Source organism: Ursus arctos, unplaced genomic scaffold, assembly GCF_023065955.2.
Source record: "Ursus arctos isolate Adak ecotype North America unplaced genomic scaffold, UrsArc2.0 scaffold_37, whole genome shotgun sequence".
Classification (NCBI taxonomy): domain Eukaryota; kingdom Metazoa; phylum Chordata; class Mammalia; order Carnivora; family Ursidae; genus Ursus; species Ursus arctos.
The window spans coordinates 6,917,965-6,934,415 of NW_026623053.1; the positions used below are offsets into that span (position 1 = coordinate 6,917,965).

A 16,451-nucleotide genomic window follows, 5' to 3' on the forward strand; every position below is an offset into this window, starting at 1 on the left:
TGAGCTGCGTCCAGGCCAACCTGTCCAGCACAATATTTTCCCTCCGCCCCTGAATGCCCTGAGTCTTTCCCCTTGGGGGTTCCTCGAAGCCCAGGTGTCCCTGGCCCTGAGCAGTCTGGGACTGTCTCTTACTATTGTCTCTGACTCACTTCCCATGATGGCAAGTGGCATCAAACTGTCTGTGGGGGATTCTCTTTCTTGGGAGAGGGGCAGAGGGGATGATGATACCACCTAGTATGGAGGGTCAGACCCATAGGGGAAGAGGGAGTGGTACAGAAAGGAACCCCTTAGGTGTCGGGCGGGGACAGTTGCAGACCAGTGTGTTAGCGAGCGACACATATCTCTAGCACTCTGTACTTCTCAGAGCTTCTTCACATTTCACACCTCACTTCACTCACCAGGACTGTGAGGCAGGCAGGATGTAAATTATTTTCCTTTGAAACACGAAGAACCAGATACAGAAAAATGATGTAATTTGCCCTAGGACGAAAAGCTAATGACAAAGCCAGGAGGCTGCTAGGACGGATTCTAATTTACTTCTAAAAAAGAAATCTGCATGGTTTGCAATTTGTTAAAAAGTAACACCTAGTGCAATTGTTGGAGGGGCAGAGTTTAGGATTTGGTGGGGTACTTGCTGGCTATTATAACTAGCCAGGTCCTTCTTCTCTGGACCGTCCTTTACAAATGACCTATTTCCCAATAGGGTTGGATTTACCTGGACGTCGTAAGTAACAGCCCTGTTACAACTCTGGGAAAACAGTATGCTGACATCAGTTTTTCTGGGTCCTTCTCTCCTTCTTTTAGCTGAGTGCCTAAAGATGCTTCCAGAAAAGGCATGCTACACTGAGATATGAATTACTTCCTTTTCTCTCTTAGGGCTATTTTCACTCTAGGCCCAGGTTTCATTTGTGGAGTAAATGGTTCTCTTTCAGACACTCTTAGTTTCAGTCATCTAGGACTAGTTTGAGTAGCAGTATCCTTGGAATCTCACTGACATATCCGTAGACTTGGAAGTTCTTTTTAAAAAAAGAGCAGGAATTACTGCCCCAAGGACATGTCCCATAATCTCCCAGGCCATAAAACCATTCATTTCTATTCCTGTAGTTGAGGGCAACAGACTCTAGGGCCAACGTATCTCACTCTTGTCTCTTATGAATTTAGTCTTTTTGGACATTTCCTCCAGAAAATGGCCCCTATTGGGTTTGCATTTGGGCCAGAAGTCTCAGCTGGATATATGAAATGTCAAGGGTTCTATGTCTATAGATCATAAGATGGCCAAAGAGGCCCGGAAGATGTCTGCCCGTGTGTCCTGTGCCAACATAGATTTAAGGAAAACACATCCATTCTTCTAGCCGGCAGTGTGGTCTGGCAGGCTTCACAAGCCTGTAAGTTTTACTACTTTATTTTGGATTCATCACAGAGAAGCCTGCTGCCGAGTCGGCCCGCATGCATGGAGCCCTTATGGGCCAGGTATGGGGCTAAAGGCTTTACGTTCATGATTTCATTTAATCCTTATAATAACCCACTCACTCCCATTTTAAAGCTAAGGAAACAGGCTCGGAGAGAAACAGTATCTTGCCGGCGACCACCTACCTTCTAGGACTGGAGCTGGAGTTTGAAGCAGGGCCGGCCTTCCTGGGACCACTTACTAACCACAATGCAATGCTGCCTCCAGCAAACCACCACAAGGGGGCGCCCTGCCCATGTCTGCGCCAGTAAAAGCGGCGCTTTATTTTCCCTCCTTGGGGTGTGGGGTGGGTACGATTCACACATTCCTTTTTTTTCCCACAGTTTTTGTCCAAATGCTGAGACTCCTTCAATAGTGGACAGTTTCAGGCTAATGCAAATGTGTCTACCAGGACTGGCTGCTATAATTCCAGGTCTAAAACACTCCCTGAAGGACGCCACTGCACTATGAAAAAAGCATGTTGAAGAATAGGAACCAGATTTTCCTTCCTAGGGTAGTAAAAGAAAGGATTAGTTTTAAGGAAAACTAACAGAAAGCGTCGGGCTTTACTCACTGAGGATGTGGTATCATAATTACACAGAGCGTTTGGCACACGTGGTCAGAGCATAGAACAGGGATTTTCTTTAGAAATTGTGAATCATCCAAGCCATGTTTAAGATCTCTGGATAAAGCTGAGAATTTTATGGGCCTCATTTTTCTTCTATGTCTTCTGACAAATAATGAGTGGCAAAGCAATTGGGATACGATGTCATAGGACAAAGGCTCATATCTAACGTTGACAAGTGACACCAAGGATTTGCAGGGCTGGTGATTCTTGTCTAGCCTCTGACACATCTAAATATGGGTGTGTGATGGGGCCAGGTGCCCTTTAAATGGCCATCCTTGGGCTGGTCGAGCACATAAAGACAGGAAAAAAAATAGACGTTCTATTAAAAAAAGTCTTCATTCCACCTGAGAATCGTTAGCATATAAAATGTCTAAAAGACAATGTGAGAACCGTGGCAGGACACAGCAGCAAACTGACCCAGAATCCCTTCGTTTTGTCCACTGGTTCCCGTGGAACCGAGGGAGGCATGAGAACTTTGCCTCCCTAGTCCACAGTGCGTAGTGGCGTGGGCCACCGACGCAGCCCCCGGAAGACCATGGCTCATCAGCAGAAAGAAGAAAGTATGGCACCAAACTTCAGGAGTGGGAAGTGAAAACCTGATTCAGGAAATCCTGAGGCTCCAGATGGGGCTAAGGGAGAAAATACAGTGGGGGTCAAGGCAGGAGGTTACCTTACAGCAGTAATTGAGCCGAAATGCATAGTATGTTTAATTTCCTTGACAGCTTTAATTGGCTGGTTTAAACCTAGTAAGCATCTGGGGAAGCCAGGCGCCCTACCATCCGGAGCCTGCTGAAGTCATTTCTTTTTTCTTTGCAAAAGACAAGATGACCGGGGACATCAAGAAGGCAAGTTTGAGAGTAAAATGTGTGCATTTCTAAGAACTCCCCAGTGACTGTCATGCAGGCAGGATGGAGGCTGCTGGAAGCCACCCTGAACCAGCCCTTTATGGTTGGTAATGCTGAGGAGCCCTTAGGTGAAGCAGGATTTAAAAAGGGTCAGACAGCAAGGCGGAAGGGTACGGAGGAGAGAAAGGTTGGCGGGGAGGTAAAAATGAAGACTAATTTTGTGTCAGGCTGGCTCTGGCTATGCAAAATCATTTTTATGTAAGTCCTGGATCTTCAATAGGCAAATCAAAGGAAAATCCACCTTCCATACGTACCATCTTGGCACAAGAGGGCTGTTAGTGCATTCCCATTTATAGAACGTGAGATTTGCCTTGTGGGTGGGATGTCTTCTTTTCCCATGTCTCTAAAGTCTTTACATTTCTCATACTCTGATAATGGCCCACCTGAGGTATTTTCTGGTTTTAATGACCCCTGGCAATACCGTCACCTGCCTAGCCATGTCCGGAAGGGCAAGAAGGTGTCACAGAGAGATTTCAGGGGCATCAAGGAGCACAGCTCAGCTCTCTTCCTGCTGCTTGTTGTGCGCGTGCGTGTGTGAGCATGCAAACGTATGTCCAGCCACCACCCAGGCTCGCCCGTGCCAGGGGAAGAGGCACTGCAGAATGGGTATCAACAGAAATAACACTCAAACATTTGCATTTCTGTTTGAAACTTATTTCTGGTATTTTTCTCCTCACTCTTCTTCTACCTCTCCTCTCCCACTCCCCCTCCTCTCCCACTCCCCGCCCTCCAATCTGTTTAGGCAGATGATGATTATGATGGGTCAATAGTTTTTCCTAAGCACATCCTCACTGACAGCAAGGGGGAAGTCACCATGGATTTTTTTTTTAAACACTTAGCATGTTAATCCTTCCCCCCAGATTGAAAATTAGTTGTGGTATGATTGCTAACAAATACAAATTATATTAAGGAAAGAGTCATCTCTGCAAGGCAGTGGGTTTATAATTAGTTTGCAAGAACTGGTGCCTTTCACTACATAATTAACTTCGGGCCGCTTTCTTCATCTAGCCATCTCTCTATCCTCTCTTCTCTGAAAAACTAGAGACTGTAGTCTTGCCCTTCCACCCAGAAAACACGTCAGAGTCCTGCCCGCCTTAAAAGCACCTGTCCCCGCCAACCCAGGGGCTGCTCTGTCCTGTGTCACCCACGTCACTTCCCTTGAAAACAAACCGGCGATGTGGTCATTATTTCCATAAAAATACATTGACATCAGTTGATCATTTCTTCCCAATTTAACAGGGCATGAAACTAGTCTGCTCAATGAGGGCGCATGCTGTAATGGGTGTTTGAGTTGAGCACATCACCAGTATCAGTAGAAAGGGAATTTATTCATTGGCTTAATTCCTTTACCCATGAGAAGGAAAAAAAACCAAAAATCAAACAAAAAAACCCCTCTTGCTGGATAGAAGCTCATTGTCTAAATGAAGGTTAGCTCGTTTGTCTTTTTTACATTTCAGGTTTTTCCATCAGAACACATATAAGGAAATGCTATGATTATGCTCTTAGGTCTTCTGGAGGCCCATAAGATCTTCCCACCAGCATCAAAAGCGTGAGGATGCCTCCCTTTTGGGTCGTGTTTTACAGATTTGACAAATAATTGCGAGAAACAAACTTTCATCACAGAGTTAAAATATTTAATGACAAAATTAGAGTTAACTGTAATCACGAATCATACAGCAGGAGTTACTTGTCTCTGAAAGAAACAAAAATTATGTTTGACATCCTAGAGAAACTTCTGAAGAGTTACTAACTGTACAACAGACAGCCGCGGTGTTACGATTCTAAAAATGAAAAGCAAACCCTATTTTTATATCTCTTATGGAGGGCATTCTGTAAATATTTTTACATAAATGCACAACCTTTGTTAGCCACAAAAGTAGTAGCATTAAGACAGATTCCACTGTAGTTTTAAGTCTAACACAATCTTTTTCAGAGCTTAAAAAAAGTTAACTACTGATCTTGTTACATTTTACAAATACATTCTTTAATATGAAACATTAACCTGAATAACTGTATACGTCCTGTACGCAGATTATCTAATACTAGTGAGGATGACTACGGCTACGTTCCAGAAGGAGCAGTAATACTGGGAAGCTTCTTCTTTTCTGTGTTGTCAGCACAACTGAAGAAGTCCTTCACAGAGAGAGAGTATCCCAAAAACTCATGATGAAGTGCAGACGTGGAACAAATTAAGCTGTCTTCTAGCAGCTGCACCCAACGAATTGGTCCCAAAGAATATGACATTTTAGCAATTTGCTCTAGATCAGACTGCGTTAATATTTTGTATCACAGCACCTTCTACAAAAGGATGGCAAAGAACTTCACATGTGTCATCATGGGGCAGCTCTGCGCGAGGTTAGGAGGTGGGGGAAAGACGGGGGCTTGCCGCTCTGGCCTCGCTGGGGTGGAGGCCTAGGTAGGCCGTTGACCCAGGGAGGTCAAGGGCATGGCTGCGCCCCGGAAGCAAATCAACAGAGGGAGCTAATAGAGGTGTTTCTTCTAATCTGAGCTATTTTCAGTAAGACTGAAGTCTAACAGGTTAAACAGAGAGTGAAGCAAGAGGGCAAGACACGGAATACTTACGTTTACGAAGCGTCACTATCGCAATTCTGCGGGAGGAAGCAGCTCAGGTTCACAGTATGCTTATGACCTCCTCCTCTGCTCCTTTAGAAGCAGCTCTGCAAACCCCCTACTTAGATAGTTGGCAAAAAATTTTATTTTTGAGTTTGGCCAATTGTTGGGAGGTTTTAGATTTACCCTTTCAATTATTTATACCAACTATCTATCTCTGGAGCTAGAATCCAATTTTGGAAGATGAATATATCTATCTGTGTGTATTTTCTGAACTGAGGTCTGCAAACAAAACCCATTTTGAGTGATATTTTGGGTCTGAGAAATTATAAATGCTTCTGTTGGTACTCATCAGAGAGATAGCAAGTTCCTTGCTTCTTTGACCTTTTTAGACACTGAAAGTACAAAATATTAGACTAAACTTATATAGTTTACCATATTAATTTTAGAGTTTTCTTGAACTGGACTATCTTCCTAAGAGGATTCAGAAATTTGTCTCCAGCAAACCCCATCTTCTTTTTGACATGTACTGTCTAAGATAATTTAATTTTTCCCCCCTATAGCCCAACTTTGTCTCCCAGGGAATGTTTTATCAGGAGAAATTAAGCTATTTAAATCAGCATAAATAATCCCAAAGTCATCTTGTGCTGCTGTGTAAGAGGCTACAATGCGTGGACTCAGTCGGCTCAATGGGTAGGAGGATTAGAAAGGGGTCCTCAAGAGTCAGGCAGCTTAGAAATCAATGCTCTGCAGCGGGAGGCTGGGACTGTGTCTGGGATGTACCTCTTGCCTCCTTGTTTCACAAAGACAAAGCACAGCTTTTATGTTTAGCGTTTAACCCTCAGAGAAAGAAAACTCCCAAACTCCGAACCCGGCACTCTCTGGAGTAATGCAAAATCAGGAGGTGTGGGAACCAACTTTATTCAATCTGACTGCAGTGTAAAGGGTTCACGGCCAGGTTTCAGGTCAGACCGGGCAAGTTGCAATGGCCATGAAATACAATTTGTCAAGACACCCATACTTTAAATTACATTAAATAAATAGCAAATAACAACATCAGAACCTCCAAAAAAAAAATCAGATACTGAAACACTGAAGGCCATTTCCCAAGGATATGGTGAGGGTGTTTCTAAAATAGGCATGACTTTGTAAAAAGAAAAGAGATTTTAAAGTAGTATCTTTTCACATTATCATTTACACAGACTTTTATCAGGACAAATCAGTTCTTGATAAAAATCCAAGCTCTTTTCAATATCGGCTGCCGTAATTTGGGGCAATGACAAAAGAAAGAGACATCCATGAATGCACAGAGGTTTTTAAATAGGCTTTTCCTTACGTCTTTGATCTCAAGTTTTTACCCTTTCTATGGTAACTGCAAATAATCAGCACGGAAACAAGTCCTGGAAGTATTTAAACAGTAGCTCAGAAAGTAGGTTTCTATCTGTCATTCTGACTTTTTTGTTTTTGTTTTTCTTTTTCTTTTTTGAATGCTGGTGATGGCTCATGCAAAAGTTTACTACATAAAAAGCAAAATCTAAAACTGATATTTCCCCTGATAAATCCAATTGTTTGCCATAATACAGACTTACGTTTCAAGATATAGAATCTTAACCTTCAAATTAAGAGTGGCTTGGAGACTGAGAGAAGCAATGACAAAGTGACAGTCACTGCTTGACTCTAATTTCCAACCAGGAACAAGAACATCTGATGTCACCATATGAAAAGTCTTCCGGCTTAATACCACATTTTTTTTTTTTTAAAGTAATATCTACAGCCAAAGTGGGGCTTGAACTCACGACCCCAAGATCAAGAGTTGAGTGCTCTGCTGACTGAGCCAGCCAGGCGCCCCTCTGGTTTAATATCAAGAAAAAAAGACAACAACATGTTGCCAGTTTAGACCCAGCTCAGCATAGCATTTGGTCCAAATATCATATTCAAACTATTGAAAAAAAAAAAAAGCTAAAAAGAAGGAGAAGACACATTATGGAGACATACATACCGTGGAAAAAATAAAAAAGCTGATGCCACTGCAGCATTTCTTAGCATGATCCTTAGTGAAATATATAAACACAACGTCTTTTCTTTCATATTAACATCTGAAAAGGAAAAGCAAAAAACCCCTAAATGTCCATATACTGGGGGGGAAAAAAAGAGAAGCAAGCAGAGGTCTGGAATTCTTGTAAAAACTGCTGGGCAAGCTTCCATTTCTCTCGAGAGGGTCATCGCTGTGATAGGCAGTTTCTCAACATTTGTGCTTCATGGCAAGCTAAGGAGAAAGAGGGATGGCGAAGTTAGGCACTATGAACATCGGGGAGAACGCGCCATGCTGCTCCCGTCCCCAGATCCATGACAAGAGGGAGCACTGAGGTCTTACCTGCTGTGGCTGTTCGCTGTATTATTATTATAAATTACTAACATTTTCTCAAAGAGCCCACCGAGCCCTGCCTTTGTTACTCTTCCTTAACAGTGGTTCCCTTGGTGTTACGTGTCCTGCCGGGGGGGCATGCTATGTGGCTTTCCCGCACTCCACTGAAGGAGCCAGTGGAGCAGCCAGTGTGCAGGCGGAGTGAGCGATGGACCTAGGACCAAGCAGGAGTAGAACTGAGGTCTCTGGGCTCCAGGGTTACTAGTTACCCAGGAAAACCAACACTCCTCCAATACAAGTATTTACTGATATAGAGTATTACAAATCAACTGTAGAAAATCAGTTGGCATTAATCCACTCAATATCCAGCCTGGACCTTCAACCAAGTTCAAAAGGACTTGATGATGACGTGCTGTTACCGACGAGGGCTGAACAAGAGACCGGATCCAGACCTTTATTTACCACTCCTCCCGCTGGTATTTGAGAAATGTGGCTTGCTGAAATGTTAGACCTTTATAAATGGGAACGCTAATACCACTGTATCATTCAGTAGCTTCCCAAACCCAGCTAGAGCCCATGATGATATAGTGAAGGCAACACAGGCAGGTATGGAACATAAAGTTAAATCTGACTTTGCTTTTCTTAGATCCTTTCCAAGAAGCCTATACGCTGACCCCAAAAGCAGAGCTGAGCCTGAATTGTAATTCCTCACGTATCGGGAATCTGGCATTAGGGATTAATCCCTGGGGTTGGGACTAGGAGTAGGGGACTGGGTTCTGCCATTCAGAACGGCCTGGAGCAAACAGCAGGTGATTCTCTGCAGGCAGCAGCTCTGTAGAAAGCCCCATCATCTGTTTCATGACCAGGTTCTTGGTCCTTGGAGAATGAGCCGGGAACCCCCTGATTCCACACAGTGGTGCTGTCCGTCATTCTGGACGGTGTCAGTGATCCATCTCTCCAGTGTAACCCAGGGCAGTCGGAGTCTCACCTTCCCTTTCCATCGCCTTCCCTTTCTTTGATGTCTTCAAGAACAAAGACATAACCCTGCGGCTGCCCCCTCAGGCCACCCACGAAGAGTAGCAAACATTTCCTTTGCAGCCGGTGCACTGGGCCAGGTCAGCATGTGATGGAGAGGGGACCTGCGCACCTAGCCCTCGGGCTGCTAATTCGCCTCAGCTGAAAGAGCACCCCATTCCTCTCTGTCTGGTGAAACCAGACTCAGCGGGACGGCCATAGACCCTCTGCGGTGCAGACGCTGCGACCGTCAACCATGGGAGGGTGTGTGCGAGCGTACCCGGGCTGCTTCAGCGCTGAAAGGTGGAGGTGGCTAATAACTCCTGACCTCGGAGAGTTCATGGTCCAGGAGACATGGTGGGTGGAGCCCAGGGCTCTCCTTCTGATCTGTTCCAGGGCCCCGCCACCCGCAGCCCCTCCGCTGTACGGACTCCACTTCTTGCTCCGGCTCTAGTTTTAATACATTATTTAGCGACGTGGACCATTCAAATCAACACAGAGCTGTTAAGTGTTGTGCATAATGAATACCAAACATAAATATTTGATCAGTGCTGCTGTCCTGTTATTCACGGAGCTGTTAACCTTCAGCTAACTGGCTCGTGCCAACTCATCCACAGTCATTCATCTTCAGCGATAACTGCAGCACTGCTCACACCGCGCCCCAGTTACGACTGCCGCGGGTCTGGGATGGCACTTAGTGGAGCCCCCACCAAGTGGGGCCACGGCCAACTCAGCATCGCAGCACCACGACGGGATTGGATCTTTTACTATTTGAAGTAGTTTCGCAGAAAGTGGCATCATTTCCACGCTACCTAGGTTTTCTGTTGTTGTTGTTTGTTTTTTTAAAAGTCTCTGGGAGTTAGAAGTTTTGGAATATGGAAGGCAGGGTGCTGTTGCTTCTCTGTTGCAAATTTGCTGCATGACCTTGAGCCCCAAAGTCACAACTGCTGCATCCCTCAGTCTCCTCATGTTTACAAATGCCATGTGACTCAGATGCTTACGGATCAGCTTCAGTGTCAGAGCTCCCACAGAAGAGATTAAAATTTCCTTCTGGTGTAGTTTGTTTTCTTACTATGTCATGGAAAGCTTTCTCTTTCAAAGCTGTGTAAATGACTCCCTCTAAATAATAATAAATCGTTACTCCTATTGGGGGGGAGTTTTAAGAGACCTGGACTCTTGAGGTCCCTTCTGGTTCAGGGACCCAAAGGAAGCAGGTGACTGTAGTGGGGACAGAGGCAGCCACTCCCTGCCAGTGAGAGAAATGCCACTTACCACCCCCTCCCCCATAAACGTGAGCTTTTACAAAACAGGGCAGATCGGAGCTCCTTTCTGTGAGAAGTGTCATCTGAGGATGCCGAGGCGTCGTTGCTGCTCTCGCCTGCTGACTCGCTGCCTGGGGCGGGTGTCAGAGCACAGCGTACACGGCGACATTGTGCTTTTTGGGGCAGGGGAACGGGAGCAGGCCTGCTCTGTGGTGCGTCGTACTTTCCTAAGGGCTGAGACTGTGTCAAGCCCACAGCTCAGGAAGGAACTGCACTTCCTCAAGGCGGGCCGAACAGAGCCGGGGGGGGGGGGGGGGAGAAGCATTTTCTATCTGCTCTCCCGGAGATAAGCACCCATATACCTTGACGGCAGGGCTGCGGGAAAGGGATCCACTCACTAATGTACCTGCGTCATTGCAGGAGTTCTGGGAAAAGTTAGAAAGACCCTTCTGATTGCAGCGTAGAAAAGTGTGCCATAGTCTCCGGCTGGGGTGACGTGCCCTTATGCAACCAGGGAGCACGGGGGAGTCATCACCTGGTCTTGCTGTGGTCTGTTTAGGGTGCTGGCATGTACCCTGTGTCTCAACTTGTAAACACAGCCCATTCTTTATGAATCAACACAGCTGCTTGTCTGGGAGGCGGAAGGTTTGGGTTCCACCTCTGAACGCTGTCCTCTGGTGGGGGCTTGGCCCGTGAAATGACATCTTCACGGTCAGGCCATGCCAGTGGGTTTAAATCAGGAGTCCTAGGCCCTGGGAAAACAGCCACACCTTATCCAAAGAGGTCAATCTCCTCGTTAGGAAGGCTGCCAATGCTGGTGATTCATAAGCACACATCCCAATTTTAGGAAAGCACGTCTGGCCAGCAATATCCAGCTCATACTCTCCCACACGCGCTAATAGACACCAGCAACCCCTTCACCTCCCTCTAGAACACCCATAGGCAGGGAAACCCAAACAAGCGCAGACTGCCCCCTCCCTCCTCCATCTCTCCTGAAAACAGGCACCGATCCTCCCAGTGGTCAAGGCCAGAGGCCCCTTTGCCTTTGGTGGCCTAATCAGTTTCTGCTCTGACCGGCCCTGTGTCAAGGGTTGTTCTGTGTTTAGAAAGTATCAGCATTTATCAGGAGCCCTGCCCACCCCACTTCGGGGGGCACAAAATCTTCATCTCCAATCCCTCCCTATCCCTTTGTTGGGGTCCTCAGTCATATTTCTCCATCCCTCTACAGTGCTGCTTATGGGACGGAATAGGGCAGGTTCAACAGAACTATTTTCACGGAAATTATTATCATCAGTATTCATTCAGATTTGTATTAATTCAGATTTGAAATTATTATTACCAGTATTAATTCAGATAATGTCAGGTATTGTGATAATAGATTTATAGGTTTGAATTCATTCAGTTCTCTCAATGCCCTAGGATACAGGCACTGTTATTAATTAGCCTTATTTTACTGATGAGGGAATTTGGGGCTTAGAGAAATTAGGCCCTTGCCCAAGGTCACTGGGATGGTAAGTCAAACACATCATGTTAACCACACCATACTGCCTTCCCAAGCACCCAGCAAACTTGGCCACAACATCCGGGAAACAGGGCGACCAGGGCCAAGAATCATGGCCGTCGGGTCAGGTTATCCAACCCAGTGTTTGCGCAACCGCCTCTGAGGGGGACGCCACATGGACGACCTCCAGGTATTGTCTGCTCTGCCTGAGGAAGAGCGATTTCACAGACTTCCCTGGGAACCTGGCTCATGACTTCATCAGTCACCTACGTCTGGTTTGAGCAATCTTATCAGTGCACGGCTGAATGCTCTGTTCTGTGCGGCAAGGTCTAGCACCCCTCCCAGACTCAAAGACAATTAAAAAATGACTCCCTTTAGCTTTCTCTTCCCCAAATCAACACTTTGAATGTTTCTCCAGACTTCCAATACCGCCCCTCCCCTAATCACAATAGTTGCTGTGGTTAAAAATGAAGCCAGGGCACGAATTCTAACATTTCCATCTCATCATTATTTCTGTCTCACAAAGGCTGGAGGAGGGACCTTAAATCTGAACCTTATGGAAATCTTAAATCTGAGCTCCTTCTTTCCATGGCAAGCAGCAAGCGAGGGTCTGGCCTCCAGCAGGGCCTCTGGCATTTTCAGCCAGATCTGGCCAAGTCTCCTCCAGGGGAGCCCACATGGGCCCCTGAGGTAGGGGTGCGGTAAGACCGCCTCACAACAGAGAGCTGATGACACAGGAGATGGGTCTGTGCAAAGGGGCTGCAGGACAGGAAGGCAGGAAGCATCCCCTGGGGTTCGGATCCACAATCGGTCCTGGGCGTGAGCCCCTGGGAGAGGCCAGCTAGCCTCAGCTGGGGAGAACTTTCTTGTTACTTTTCAGGTTGTCCATTCTCATTTCTTCAGCAGAGCTGGGGTTTTTTGTTGAAGCAAGTTAAGTTTTTCCCCAAAGGTCACCCTAAGCCTATCTGAAAGGCCGGATCATGAGTCGGGAGATGCCAACAGTTATCAGCAGAGATTGTTTCTGGAAACCTAAATTCCAATCCCTAGCCAGACAACTGCCCTTTGACCTGAAGCACAAGATCAGTCATAAATCCCCTTTATCACCTGACCAACAGGGCCACTCTTTCCTTTGCTTTGTGACTGCCTCAGAGAGCTGGCTGCCAATAAAAACTCCCCTTTCCCCTTCTGAAAGGCACATTCTTCGGGAGCGTGTGAACGTGCACGTGTGTGCCTGTGGTCACGTGGGAAATGCCATGACCTGGATCCAGAGCAGGTGGGAACCCTGTGGGCAGCTCTGCACGAGTCAGGGCAGCCTTAGAGATCCATGGCCCCTTGCGGAGGGGCAACCAGCCCTGAGGTGCCCTGTGTGGGGGGGACTGGAGCTTGCCTTTCACACAGTGAAGAGATAAGAACACAGGACGCTGGGCTCATGACCGTGACCGGAAAAGGACGGTAAGGAAAAGTAAGCACGGGCAGCCCCAAGTCCTTTTTCAAGCGCTGGCCACGGGGGGAGGGATATTCTTGGATCTGACCTCCTCCCCCTCCCCCTCCGTCCTCTTCCCTGAAACTTGAGCCCTAAAATCCTGGGCAGGAATTAAGGATGGTCCACATTTCCCAAAGATCAGGTCCAAGATCAGAGACAGAAAGACATTAGCAAGGAGAGAAATGAGGAAACAGGGACGAGAAGAAATCTTTTACGATTCTGGTACCTACTAAGCAGCAGCTTGTATAAAGGGGGGAAAAGGGCTTGATTTTGCATCTCCCTCCACGGGAAACACACCGAAGTAAGTTTCCTGGAGCCACAGCTCGCTGAGCACCGAGGGGAGACCTCTGCCCTCGGCAGGACCCACCTTGTGTGCAGTCTCCGCGAACTGCTGGGCGCTGTTTTTCATGTCTTCCGTCTTCTCCTCCGCTCGGCCTAACCGCTCCCCGCGCTCGTTCAAGGCCTGGCTTGCTTTCTGCACGGCGCTGGTCACGCTATCGGCCGCCGAATGGAGGATGCTGTTTCCTGAAGAAGCACAGCAAGAGCGTCAGAGGCCACCCCGGCTGACCTCCGGCCGGAGAGCCCTGCAAGGGCTGCACACCTGCAAGAGCCAGGCGGGGCCCTACGGAGACGCCTCGGGTACCGAGGAGCCAGTCAGCATTTCGCTGATCTCGTCTGACCGCACCTGTGTAGGAAGAGGACCCACAGCCTGCAGGACTCGGGCAAACGCCGAGGGCTTCTCTCGCACCCCCTTCCCTGACCCAGCCCTCAGAGCCATTCTCCTGCCATTCTGTTTGCTGAGGGTCCAAGGGACAGGGCCCATCTGGATTTAGGACTCGGCTTGCAAAAGTAAATGGAAATCATGACAAGTTTATAGTATCAGGCAAGTTCAGTAAGACAGATCTGGCTCTTATGCGCATTTCCTCTTGACCTGGGGTTTAGGTGAAAACCCACCAGAAAAGGGGGCACCGAACTTTTCCAGAAAGAATGCTCTGTATTCCTTTCAACTCCTCCCCTCCATTTTACCCCGTCACCTCTAGATGCATGGCTTCTTGTAAGGAGCTATGAATGGGTCCCAAAGTTCAGAGGAGACGTGCCTGCTCCCAACCTTGAATCCTGAGCCACGGCTTGGGTCTCCTTGCCTCTGATCTCCAGTTTATGAAATATGGGGCCTCCATACTGCACTTAGCCAGGAGGTAGAAAATGGTGACAGAAACCAGCCTTAGAAGAAACTGAGCACTTCCAGATTCATGATAAAGTTGAAAACCATCACATTTCAAAGGATTATGTATCCCTGACACCCCATTTGCCAGGACTGGAAAATAGCATTCAACAGTGAAGAAAAGGCGGACGCATAACCCACTAAGAACCAGCGACTTGTAAAATTACAACCCCAGAAAATTATAGCTGTACTTTGTTAACATCGAGTGGAAGATATTTAATGGCATTTTATGTAATGGCTTTATGTCTTTGAATAAGTTTATTACATCATTTAACTTTGTACTTGTGATGGATACATCTAGCCACAGACAGCTTTTAATAGAAATGTAATTCCCCCCGGTCTCAGCCATAAGGCTTCCTAATTTCTCCTCTGTGGGAAAAGTCTGTGGTCTGTGGAACAGAATCTTGGGCAAAGAAAGTGCCTGGCGCCTATGAAGGATTTTGTAAATTGTTTCCCATTTTTCTTGTTTAGGAGTAGATTTTAAGGGCTTCCACTATGTGCTAAGGGCAGGAGAATGGGTATTACTCAGTTGTATTAAGCGTCCATGAGCCAAGATAAATCAACACAGATTAATAGGGACTAGAGGAGATGAGGCTCTGGAGTAAACTAGTTGAATACAAGGACTGGAATGGAAGGGCTAGGTCTTTAGAATGGAGGAGGAGGAGAAATCTTGGTCCCCCTCTGCCTCCACATCATATTCATGACTAGCCTAGGTTAGACCATTCCCTAACATATGAATAGCATTTGTAATCTTAAGCACCTTGACAAATATCATCTCATTTTTCACACAAATTCTCCCGAGAAGACTGGGACTCGTTGAGGTTAAGCAGCTTGCACAAGATCATATCCCCAAGGAAGTGGCATGGCCAGCACTGGAACCTGATTTTCCAATGACTTTTCCTTATTCTGTACCTTCCTCTTTGAAGATACGGTGTAGGTTGTGGGAAACAAGAAGATAGAATTGTGAGCAGACTAGCAGAGACAGATTTTGACAGATTATTTCCCAAGGTAATGGCTGACTGTTTCTGTCCTCAAGGTATTTCTCTTGGTCGATGAAGAGTTATTACCCATGCTGTACTATAAGTCAAGTGGTCTCGAGAAGAAAGAGGCCAGTGGAATGGAATGGGAAGGTGGAAGGGACTGGAAGGTGCAGAGCACACTCAAATTTCCTCCCTTTCTTGCTTCCTTTCACACACCCACAGGTTAGTGATCACCAGAGGCTAGGGAGAATACGGGGTAGGGATCTGTGACCTCACAGCCAGGAACAGATGTATTAAACCAAAGGGATTTTAGAATGAGCTACCATAAAATTAGGAGGGTATATAACTAGGACTTGTTTTTTCCCCGTCGAAATTGACCCTCATGATGTTCTCCAGGTTAGACACATCTGTGTTTCTGGAATAAGCTATACTGTTTTCTTGTCATGACTTCCTGAACCTTGTACAAGATATCAGGTAACACTTCATCCAGCTTTATATGACACTGTTTGACCAACAGGCATTATTACTAAAAGAGAACCAAATGCTGTCTTCAGTATTCAAGATGACACTGATGACCACAATCAATAGAAAATCCACCTCCAGTTATTTTCAGACACGAGGATGGATTTGAACAAATCTCAGGGCCTTAGCTGGAATGACCTCTCTCTCCTGGTTTCAATTCAAACCGTATTTCAGGCTCAGTGAAGTCTCATCACCTTTATCAAGCTTTAGGTCAACTCTACACCCTCCTCCCCTCAACTCCATAAGAACTGTCTATATCCTTCGCAGGCACTTACTCAAGGACAGTCATGGGCAATTTTTCTACTTCATTTCTTCACCTGTAGATGCAATGACTTTCCAGCCAGGTGATAAATTCCCCAAGGGCACCATTTCATTATACTGGCCATTACCTAAATCTTGAATCTTTCCCCTCTTCACTTGGGTCTCCTGCTAGTTTACTTTCTTCTCTCTGAGATCTTGCTAAAGCTGCAGTTCCAGGCTTCTGTCCTTGGCCCTCTTCTCTCTCTCTCATTCTGCAGACTCTCCCTAGATAATTTTTACTCAACTCCTGG

At 46.4% G+C, this 16,451-nt stretch overlaps 1 protein-coding gene across 3 annotated transcripts in view; it reads right to left on the reverse strand.

Moving 5' to 3' along the window:
• Positions 1–4,592: 4,592 nt before the first annotated feature.
• STXBP6 (syntaxin binding protein 6) overlaps positions 4,593–16,451 on the reverse strand; it is a 239,345-nt gene continuing 227,486 nt past the window's right edge. For all 3 annotated transcript variants that reach the window (XM_026486466.4, XM_026486467.4, XM_044379615.3), the window contains 2 exons: positions 13,544–13,701; positions 4,593–7,817 (listed from right to left, as the gene is read on the reverse strand). In XM_026486466.4, the coding sequence (XP_026342251.1) occupies positions 7,794–7,817; positions 13,544–13,701 (182 nt within the window). In that variant the 3' untranslated portion in view covers positions 4,593–7,793. The remainder of the gene's footprint in view (positions 7,818–13,543; positions 13,702–16,451) is intronic.